The sequence below is a fragment of the Cupressus sempervirens genome, chromosome 2 (assembly GCF_028749045.1).
Source record: "Cupressus sempervirens isolate cs-2001-9-10 chromosome 2, ASM2874904v1, whole genome shotgun sequence".
Taxonomy (NCBI): domain Eukaryota; kingdom Viridiplantae; phylum Streptophyta; class Pinopsida; order Cupressales; family Cupressaceae; genus Cupressus; species Cupressus sempervirens.
In genome coordinates this window covers 215,671,782-215,683,807 of record NC_143119.1, presented here as the reverse complement: position 1 = coordinate 215,683,807, position 12,026 = coordinate 215,671,782, and the positions used below count along the sequence as shown (strand labels likewise).

The following is a 12,026-nucleotide window of genomic DNA, read 5'->3' as shown; positions in this document are numbered from 1 at the left end:
GTTAAAGGGCATGTTTGCCTTCATAAGATCACTTGATATCAATAGTGTCAGTTATTCAGACATGTCCGTCCATAACTGTGCGGACATTCTAAACACCGGAAATGCTCAAGCGGTTGGGCTAGTAGTACCCCAAGCTCGATCTCGAGGTAGGGAGGGCCTTTCTTTTCAAAAGATTGTGTGGGGATAGATATGGTCTGAGGTTGGGAGGTTAAGCCTAAGCCAATACTTCTCTTACCAAAAGTTGAGGCTTGCACAACTAGTTAAAGACCCGCCAGTTACTTCTTGTATGTTTCTTCTTTCCATTCCTGATATGCATTTATATTCCTCTTGTAACTAATCATGTAATTAGTTTACTATATGCAAGGGAAGATAGGAAATTGTTATTTCAGTTACTCTAATTAATCATTATTTCAATTACTTTAGATTAATCGTTATTTCAGTTACTTCAGATTAATCGTTATTTCAATTACTTCAGATTAATCGTTATTTCAGTTACTCAGTAAATCGTTATTTCAGTTACTTCAGTCAATCGTTATTTCAATTACTTCAGTTAAATCATTATTTTAGTTATTTTAGCTGAATGGTTATCTCAGTAAATCATTAGTAGTTAAATAAGTTATTGTCTCATAAAATGGATTAGGAATGTTTTGTTTCGAACGTTGGTTAAAGAAAACTCTTTCATTTCTATAAGAAACTAGATATTAGTTCTTCTTTATTTTGTTATGAAAATCCGTTCGTTACAAAGCTGCCATAAAGTTACATCATCACATTCAAGTTCAACGTAAAAAATAAAATATAGAAAAATGAAGCAAATTGTTGCTCCTATTCTACTTCTGCCACCATGGCATCAAAATCAGAGTCCTCATCCTCGCTATCATGCTCTAGAGGAGTCGTAGTCTCATCTAATGGAACCCCAACCAATCCTAGTGTTGTCCCATCCTCATCAAACTGGCCACATCTGCAGGATCAACATCCTACCGCATAAATGGAGTCTACCTATACTCTAGAGCTTGACAATCCTAAAATCCAAGAGCACAATGCATTTCACTAGCTTCTCCACTCACCTGGAGGTAAGTCTATTCCTATTGACGGAGTAGATAAATGAATATGTCGACAAATTCCTCTCTACAACTGAAGAACTAGCAACCTGTGCAAGGAGGCAAGTGGCAAGTATTTTCAACTTTGGTGTATATCTCTCATGCCATGTCCACCATCCAATAGGATTTTTTTGTATCAAAACCACTCTATCCAACCTCGCTTGTGGCTTACTCGAGTTTGGGCCACAAAGTTTAGTGAAGTCAAGGAATTGTGCACAAAGAGTAGAGGCCTCTCGAGCTGGATACATCTTGTCAATGGCTTTTGTGAAGCCATCTAATACCTCGAGGTCATCACATGGGGGGCCTTCCATCCAACTTTGCATACCATTTCGGATTTAGAGAAAAGGTTGCCATATGAAGTGGGGTATTCATTATGTTCCACCTCCACATCACAATAGGCCTAACATGCTCCTCATAAAACCCCAAAGTAGGATCTTTTGCTACAACAGTTCTCTCTATCTTCCCCAACATGCTATCAAAAGTCTAATATATCTCTCCACGACTAGAAGAGTCAATATCTACATATCTAATAACATCTACAATGGTGCTATGACAGAGCAAATATATTTGCAAGATGCAAATAAAAACTAAAATTAGAATTAGAAATATTAAGTTAGTATGAAAGCAAGCAAAACACTAACATTTAATTTATAAATCAGCAACGTACTTTTTTGTGGACCACCAATTATCATCAAGGATCCTTTTCTTCACCAATTTTCCTTCAGAGGAGCTAGAATTGGACCATCGAGCCAACTCTGGATTCACCACCATCAATTGGAGAGCCTCATCCACCTCAACCATCCTCTCCATCAAGATGAAGTATGTGCAATTATTGTAGATAAAATTATAAATTAACATAAACATTAAACACATCATATGTAAGTTGGTAACAATAATTTAAAAATTTAATATTAAATAAATAAACTAAACTAAATTATAATTAAAACTAGCATACCTTGTCTTAGTTGGTTTGAGGAACTCCTTAGAGAAGGCCCTAAACAAAGCAAGTGAAGTGTGGTGGTTGCATAAAAACATTTCCACTTCTCTAGCTTCTAACACCATCTGTTTTAAACAATCTTCCCTATGTCCTTCAATGCATTGTTCAATGCATGAACACAACAAGGGGTCTAAAAGATGTGCTTGTAAGCACCCTCTACCATCACACTGGCTGATTTGCACACAACTGCAAAATTTGTGAACACTTGTACTAAATTAGCCAACCCAACCTCCTATATGGCATCCCTCAAAATGGTGAACAGCAACTCTGCATCCTTATGCTTTCCTGAGCAATATATAGCTTTCAAAAAATAAGAGCCAACAGGGGATGTGACAATGATATTGATGCATGGTCGATGTCTAACATCGGCCCATCCATCCATCACAATAGAGTGGCTTGCCCCAGCCCAAATGTGTTTCACATTCTCAAACAACAAAACAATTTCACAATACTCATTATCTAGGATGGTGGTTTGTAGGTTATGATCACCAAGGGGTACAAATGAGGGATTCAAAGCCAATAAATCTTTCAACATTTATTTAAAATAAGTGAAATGGTCTATATATGAAATGGGATATCATCAGCAAAAAAGAATCTACGAATGGATGACTTACAAACTTTCTTTGCCTATACATTAAACAAGCTTTCCACCGAACCCTTCTCACCACTACCCATCTTCCTCTTCCCTCTTGTTTCAGTAGGGCTGCCACAAGTACCAATGGCGGATGACATGTGCCTAGATGATTGTGCCTATACAGGAGATGGTGATGGCATTGTCAAATTTTGTCCTCCCATTTCAGCCTCTAAGTGCAATCTTTGGCATTCTAATCTCTCCTCATCAATCAAGTCAGAACAAACTTTTACTCCCTGACTTGCAATACCTAAAAAGTGTGACTTCAACCTTGTATAGCTGCCCCTGAAATTATCATAACGAACATGGTAATCCCGCACCCTAGTCTATCCTGCATTCTTTTTACTTTGTTGTCCCCTCGGTGTGACAAATTGGAGAAGAGGCTTTTTTCTATTGAAAGGACCTTTTGCATGTTTGCTCATGGTGGTGGAAGGGCATTTAAATAAATCAGTTTGAGGCCGACTTGTTTCCCACTACTAACACTATCACCCCCCCATTGACACATATTCATCATCACCACCACTACTACTACTTCCACACACTGCTCATTGTGCTTTGTTTTGAGATTCAAATATGCAATGAAAATATGAACTGAAACAATCAAAAAAGATAAAAAATCAAACTCTTTCAAGCTGCAAATCTATTTTTAAAATGGAAAATGGAAGCATTAAGACTTTCATACTTACTTGATGCACAATGGATGAAGCTCAAACCTGCAGACTCTTGAAAACAAAAAAATCACTTCCTCTTCTTACAAAATGAAAACCCCATCCTACTAGTATAAACTCCAAATTCAAAAAAACGCCAAACAATGGCATATGAGGGTCGTTTATGCCCTTTAAGGGCATGTAGGGAGACAGACCCCACTAAATGCCCAAATAAATTGCATCAAAATAAGGTTCAAATCATAGTTGCAAAAATCCCGATATAGCGCGAGTCAAACAGCCAAATGATATAATCGCAGAATAACTCAGGGCTGATTTTTTTTTAAATTGTTGCATCTTATTTTTTAAAAATCTCAGAATCGCACGGTATTATGAGCATAAAAGCGGTGGGAAAAAAAAAGATTTTAAGGTAGAGTACACTTGTTTTAGGGTTTAATTTTTTAGTGCTTAGCAATGCAAAAGACATTACACCATCTAGACAGGAAGGCAAAACAAAAGGAGGTCTGAAGTCTGCAATCTAGACTCTGACATATATGTCCAATTCCAACTACAAGCAAAAGAAATTATGCAGTCAGACACTGACTTGTAATGTCTAGTCTCCAACTGCAAGCGAATAAAGATTTCATCATGTAATGTCCACTAGGGTTGAACTATCTTGCTAAGGGTTGCAAACGGTGGAGAGTGCAATGTTGTTCTACTATGATTTAAAATATATACACTTATACGTATGTTTTTTTTCCCATATATGATTAAGAATTTTGTATCATATAATATTTTCTAATTTCAACTATGATGTTTAAAATATATATTAATTTATAATTAGTATATGTAATATTCAATATATGTATTAATATATTTTTTAGTTTTTTATTTATTTTAATTTTTAATTTATTTATTTTTTATATATTTGATTTTTTTTTAGTATATGATTAAAATTTAATATCATATGATTTTTCAAGTATGATTTTTAGTATATATTTTTATTTATTTATTTATTTTAAATTAAATTTATTCTTTTATATATATGAAAATTAATAAGATTTTGATATTGTTGTATGTATTCTTGTATGTGGACACCTTTATGAATATTTTTAAATGTTCGATAAAAATGCTGATCTTTTTGCTGAGTTTTTGGCAATTCCGAGTTTTCCAATTTTTTGGGCCCGCTAAGTTATTGCCAAGTCCAAGTTTTTCAACTATGGTTCAAATACTTTTTTTAATATTTGTTTGCTTTTATGTCAGGACAATTGGTTGTCACCCTTTTCTTGCAATGTGCCCAAAAACCCGGAATTTCCAAAACATTGCAAGAAAAAAAGGAGGATAGCCGACCTTGCACAGTATGGCCAAGGACGTCATAAACATCCCTCAATCAGTACCCGGAACAGTCAATCCAGCGTAAAAGCAAACAAATATTTTAAAAAAGAGTTTGAACCTTATTTTAATGCAATTTATTTGGTTGTTTCATCGTGCTCACCTCTCCACTAGCCCTTAAACGGTAAAAAACAACCCTTATATGCCATTGTTTGGCATTTTTTTGCATTTGGAGTTTATACCAGCAGGATGAGGTTTTCATTTTGCAAGAAGAGGAAGTGATTTTTTTTATTCCAAGAGCTTGTGCAGGGGTTTGAGCTTTTTCCATTGTGCACCAAGTCTTTATGCTTCCATTTTAGATTTTTTAAACAGAATTGCAGCTTGAAAGAGTCTATTTTTTTCATGGTTTCAGTTTCTATTTTCACTGTATATGTAAATCTCCAAACAAAGCACAATGAGCAGCAGTGGAAGAAGTAGTAGTGGTGGTGATGAATATGTGCTTGTGGGGGTGATGGTGTTAGTGGTGGGAAACAAGGCCAACCTCATTGCCCTTCCACTATCATAAACAAATATGCAAAGCATCCTTTCAATAGAAATAAATCTTTTCAATTTGTCACACCTAGGGGACGAGAAAATAAAAGAAAATACAGTACGGACAAGGGTGTGAGATTGCCATGATTGTCATGATGATTCTAGGAGCAGCTATATAAGAGTGAAGTGACACTTTTTAGGTATTGCAAGCCAAGGAGTTAAAGTTTTTCCTAAATTGACTAATGAGGAGAGATTAGAATGCCAAAGATTGCACTTTGAGGCTGAAATGGGAGGATAAAATTTGACAATGCCATCACCATCTCTTGTACAGTCGCAATCATCTATGTACATGTCATCCGCCATTGGTATTAGTGGCAGCCCTACTAAGACAAGAGGGAAGAGGAAGATGGGTAGTGGTGAGAAGGGCACGGTAGAAAGTTTTTTTAATGTACAGGCAAAGGAAGTTTGTGAGCCATTCATTGGTAGACTCTTTATTGCTAATGGTATCCCATTTCATGTAATCCTTTCCACTTATTTTAAACAAAAAGTGAAAGATATATTCACTATGAACCCCTCACTTGTACCCCCTGGTGATTAAGCTACGAACCACCATACTAGATAACGAGTACTCTAAGATTGCTTTGTTGTTTGAGGATATGAAACGCACTTGGGCTAGGATGAGCTACTTTATTATGATGGATGGATGGACCGATGTTAGACATCGTCGACTCATCAATATCACTGTGACATCCCCTGCTGACTCTTTTTTTTTTAAATTGTAGATTGCTCAGGAAAGCATAAGAATGCAGAGTTCCAGTTCGCCATTTTGAAGGATGCCATAGAGGAGGTTAGGTCAACTAATGTAGTACAGGTGAATCCCAGATTCTACAAATGTGTGCAAATCAATTGGTTTGATAGTAAAGAGTGCTTACAGGCACATTTTTTGGACCCCTTGTTGTGTTCATGCATTGAAGAACACAGGGAAGATTGATTGGGTGAAACAAATGGTGTTAGAAGCTAAAGAAGTGCAAATGCTTATATGCAACTACAACACTTCACTTGCCCTATTCAAGTCCTTCTCTAAGGAGTTCCTCAAACCAGCCGAGGCAAGGTATGTCAATTTTATTATAGTTTAGTTTACTTTATTTATCTAAATTCTAATTTTTTTATTATCGTTACAAACTTACATGTAATGTGTTTAATGTTTATTTTAATTTAAAATTTTATCTATAGATATTGCACACATACTTCACCTTGATGGAAAGGATGGTTGAGGTGCATGATGCCCCCTAATTGATGACGGTGAATCCACAGAGTGGGCCCGATGGTCCAATTCTAACTCCTCTGAAGGAAAATTGGTGAAGCAAAGGATCCTTGATAAAAATTGGTGGTCCACAATACATTAAGTTGCTGATTTTTAAATAAAATGTTAGTCTTTTGCTTGCTGATTTTCATACTAACTTAAAATTTCTAACTCTGATTTTTATCTTTTTTGCATCTTACAAATATCTTTGCTCTGTCAAAGCACTTATTGTAGATGCCATTAGATATGCAGATACCAACTCTCCTAGTCTTGGAGAGATATAGGAGATTTTTGTCAACATGTTGGGCAAAATAAGAAAATTGTTACAGCAAAGGATCCTATGTTGGGGTTTTATGAGGAGCGTGTTAGGCCTATTGTGATGCAGAGGTGGAAAATTATGTATACCTCGTTTCATATGGTAGTCTTTGCTCTAAATCTCATATGGTATGTAGGGTTGAATGGAAGTGACCTCCCATGTGATGATCCTGAGGTATTGGATGGCTTTACAAAAGCCATTGACAAGATGTATCCAGCTCGAGAGGACTCTATCTTCCATGTATAGTTCTTTGACTTCACCAAACTTCATGGCCCAAACTTGGGTAAGCCACAAGCAAGGTTTGATAGAGTGGTTTTGGTACAGAAAGATCCTATTGGATGGTGGACCTGGCATGGGAGAGATACACTAGAGTTGAAAATACTTGCCACTCACCTCCTTGCATAGGTTGCTAGTTCCTCAATTGCAAAGAGAATTGTTAAACATGTTCATTTATCCACTCCGTCAAGAGGAATTGACTTACCTCTAGCCGAGCAGAGAAGCTAGTGGCAGTGCATAGTGCTCTTCAAGTTCAGGATCGTCAAACTCCAGAGTATACACAGACTCTAGCTTTGTGGTAGGATGTTGATCTTGAGGATGTGGCCCAGATAGATGAGGATGAGACAGCACCAGGATTGGTTGGGGTTCTATTGGATGAGACTACGCTTATTGTAAAGCATGATAGTGAGAATGAGGACTTTGATCTTGATGTTATGGTTGCAGAAGCAAAATAGGAGCAGCAGTCTGCTTCATTTTTCTATATTTATTTATGTTCAACTTGAACGTGAAGATGAAACTTTATGACAGCCCTCTAGCCTTTGGGCATATTTAGATGTTCAGATTTCTATTATATTTCCAATGTTCAACTTATATTTGTGTTCACATATTGAAAATTGAAACTATTTTATGAATGCATAATAGACTAGAGTTAAATTGTAATATATATTGTGCATTGAATCAGTTATTATTTCCTAGAGGGCATTCAAATGGTGTATGCTAAGGTTCTATAATGTTTAAATGATATGCTTTGTGCTTAGTTTCATATGAATGACATGTATATTTGCAAATTTCCCTATATTTATATTGCCGTCCCCGTTTGTTGCCACCCCTCCCAATCCCCGAAATTGGTAAAAAAATTGTCATCCCAAAAACCCATCCCGTCGTCCTTGTCCCGAAAACTCGGGATAACATATGTAGAAACCAATTTGAACAAACAATCCCATGGTCACATTAAAAGCATCAAAGAATTTAATATGTTTGACTAGACATTAAACAGTAATTTGCAACAAAGATATGATGGACAGCAGCAGGACAAACAGGTTATCAAATACAATAACGATAGTCATCAATCGATTGCAAAAACTTTGATGAGTCTACAGTTTTCTATCACCGTTGACCCTGTTTAGATTCATGCTAACGCGAATGATGCACTGCACACAATTTGTATGTGAGTTAAGAGAAACAGTGTTAATGAGTGCGTGAAGGGTGGATGGGTATTCAAAAATGATGTCCAGTTGTTTTATGAAGAAGTTTCATTTCATCTTCTGAGACTGCTTTACCACGATGGACTTAATATTCATGCCATTCTGAAAATGATGACAATGAGTTCTATGCAGCAATTCTACAGCATATGCATTTCAGCCAGCATAAGTATTAAAAATACAATGGTTTGCAGTATTAATATCTCAATGAAGAGAAGTGACGATGGACAGTAATCAATTAAAAAATAAGAACAGACATTGATGCCAGCGACTTTAAAACAAGAGAGCAGCGATTAAAATTTATATTTGATATATTTGCCGACAGCACAGAAATAGAGTCCACGTCACATCAGCTAAAGGTGCAGCAAGAAGTTTTAAAAGATGTGGAGTAATTAACAGACACAATATGATATCATTAAAAGTAATATAAGTTCCATAATAATGTGCGATAAAAATAAGATTGATATTTTTTATTTATTTTTTATCGGTAAGATCCCGAAGCCAAGATTAATTATTATGTGTTTTTTATTAAATATAATTTATTTATTTATTTAAGTGAAGTGGATTCGAACCCAAGACCTCTCAGATAAGAGGCTCACAATTTACCATTGTGTTGTAGGCTCTTGCCTCAAAATAACATTGATTTTCTTAGTTATAAAGAGGTGATTATTTAAGGAGAGAGTTGTTTGTTTTTATAAAAATACGATCTCTTCATTTTGAAAAGTCACGCCTGCTAATGAACGGAATATAAATATAGAATGAATTGTTGACAAATAAAATGTAAGCAATGATTAAGAAGAAATCTAGAATCTTATTTTCTAATATTAATTGATGTATATTACACTAATATGAAATGTTCTGATCTGGTGGGCTGAGAATAGAGAAGCAGTGGCATCCATGGCGCTCTTTTTTCAATTTCAGCTACAGCTTCCTTAACAGTTTGTGTAGGAAATTGTTTGAAATATTTATTCTTGTTGTGATATTGCTATCAGGATTCAACTGTGTGATTTTTTAGTCAAACTCATTGACCCACATTTCATGAGTAGTGATTCAACATGAATACATCTCTCATGAGAATAAATGGAACACTTAGCACTCATTGGATCTAGGTTATGCTCACAGGGGTGAAGCAATATCACAATTTGACTTGCTGTGGAAATTATCTCCTACTTATCAATATTTATTCTTGTTCACCTGTTTTTGATCAAGAATAAGCCACCATAAATCATTTAAAGCTCAAGAAACCTGTTGTGTGCTTCTGTACTGAACACCAGAGAGAGATACATGCTTTTCCTCCAAACCTTCTTTATGTAAACACAGTCATCCAAACTATGCCTTCAGTTTGCCATTTTTTGACTGATACTTTTCACGAGTGAGATTTAAAGCAGACATCCATAACCATTGCATATAATTTTTTGTTTAGTTTTTAAATGAGAATAATTCTACTGTCATAAATAGCATGGTCTCACAAAAATGTACCTGGTTATTAATAAATTTTAAAATCCTTAGAAAACAGAGAGCCACTACCCATTTGTCAAAATTTGTAACAGACTTGCTGAGACTTATGAATCTATCAAATCCTAAAGAAAGAACTGACTCTCATCTGGCAGCATTTCTGGCAGACTAACCGATAGTTACATATCTCTCTGTTCAATGTCGTGCCAGTGGGGCTTCCACTGATTGTGTAATTTAGATTTTATGTGCTAGATCAAACAAATACACTCGGGCACTGAAGTTGAACCCACAAATACCCTTCTTTTCTCTTTGCTTTCTCTACATTTTCTGATCATTTTAGTTCACTCCACAATATTTCAAACTCCCGAGGAACTTTATCAATAATAATAATACATATACACTTCAAGGAACTGCAAAAAACACTTCAGGGAACTGCAACAAGCAAAACAGAGGATTCAAATTTAAATATCATTCAAACATATCAAAATCTCAAACTTCTAACTAATAGCTTGTTTCATTAACAGGCAGAAGTAATGAAACAAAGTATGCACCACAGTAATGTACTGCCTTTTAGAAGCTGTAAAAAAGTTTCCAAAATAGTCTAGTGTAGGAAGGAGCTCAATTATTGCTCTGTTTGCACTAGAAAGGAGCTCTCCTCAGCATTCACTGCTTTAAACATATTTCTAATTATGTCCACTCATCTTCCAGGTGAACGAAACAGGTTGAGTCATATTCCAGAAATTAACTTCTGGATTTGCAAAAATTAAACTAATTCCAATATTGCAAAATCCATCGTTTTGCAATTCTTGCAACCAAACACACCCTATGGAATTCAAAAGGAGCTTGTCCATATTTAAAAAGATAATACTTGCCATAACCTTTGCTGTCCCAATCATTGTCTAACTAAAGAATAAAATTTATTTTAATAACACCACGATTCTCAGAGAAATGCAGAAGAAAACGATTGTTATAGCACAGAAGCGAATCCAGAAGGATGTGGTGCATGGGAGGTGCACTAATAAGGTCCTAATCCAAGTTCAAACCCCCGGGCAATATGGGAAAGTATAAACCACACGCCCAACACCAAAGACGTAGATAGCTAAGGTAGAGCTCACTGACAAGTTAATGGGCGACCCCTCACTCGAGTCCTCGCTAATTTAGGAGTCCCAAACAGAAGATTATGGTTCGAAATGAATCGTGGAACAAAATGAGCCACGCTCTAGGCAGAAAAGGAAATTTTTGTCCTGGCAATTAAGCACAGCATATAAATGCAAGGTTTTAGGTTCAAGTCCGGCTGGTCCCAAAAGATAAAACCTTTCCAATTACCCAGCTTACAATTACTAAAAGATAAGACTTCGAAACGTATAACATCTCGCATTAGAGGCGCCCTGTAATCTTACCCAAGACAAAGAAATTTCGTAAAACAGAAGAAAAGTCAAAACTCCGGAAAGCAAACAGAAAGTAAATAAAATGCCAAACATATTAAAAAGTCTGCAGTCTTACCAATCACAGTAGATTTTTTATGCTTCCATAAGCTGCAGGTGTGTGAAGACCTGAAACGGAGAGCTTTCATATTGACTCCTTAAACTCTTGCTTCCTCCAAGCTATGCGTAAACCCTCAATATTTTAGATTACTGTTTATAACACTTCTCAGAAGAATCGATACAGTGAATACAATGCACTTCAGCTCATTAAAAATGACGAAAAGTTGTAGATTGTCGCTGGGTTTTACGGTTTAAAAGTTGTGGAGAACTGGGGTTTAAGCCGCTGAGCCGATTATGACGTACTCTTTCTATTTTATGGGGAAGAACCTTAAAATGCTTATTTAAAAATGAATTAAAACGAGCAGGTGCACTCTTCAAATAAGTCGATAGGTGCTCATAATATAATTATTTGTTTAAGATGTAATCTTATGCGAATTAGATTATCAATAATTTTTAATTTTAATAAAATAATATTTACTAAAATATTTTAAATAGATTAATAAATATTATTTATTTAAAATCAATTTATCAAATATGAAATGAAAAGATTTAAAATCTATTATGAAAATTTAATAAGAGAAATAAGAAAAAATAGCGACATCTCTAAGAAAAAGATATAAGTGGCACTTGTTCCAGTTGGTCCAAGAATTACATTGATGGTTAAATATCCATTGTTTTTTTTGGCCTTCCATCTTTGATATGGATTTTGGCAATGCTAATGTGCTTTACATTGAAATCTTGTAAACTAGCAGTCACAA

The 12,026-nt window shown here is 35.5% G+C and overlaps 1 protein-coding gene across 2 annotated transcripts in view; it reads right to left on the bottom strand.

The window, feature by feature from the left end:
• LOC149571805 (sucrose-phosphatase-like protein) overlaps positions 1 to 11,553 on the bottom strand; it is a 76,273-nt gene extending 64,720 nt beyond the window's left edge. Inside the window, exon 1 of one of the 2 annotated variants that reach the window (XM_089813219.1) lies at positions 11,288 to 11,553. In XM_089813219.1, coding sequence (XP_089669345.1) covers positions 11,288 to 11,357 — 70 coding nt within the window. In that variant the 5' untranslated portion in view covers positions 11,358 to 11,553. The remainder of the gene's footprint in view (positions 1 to 11,287) is intronic. The other variant, XM_089813220.1, reaches the window with a different exon arrangement.
• Positions 11,554 to 12,026: the final 473 nt, after the last annotated feature.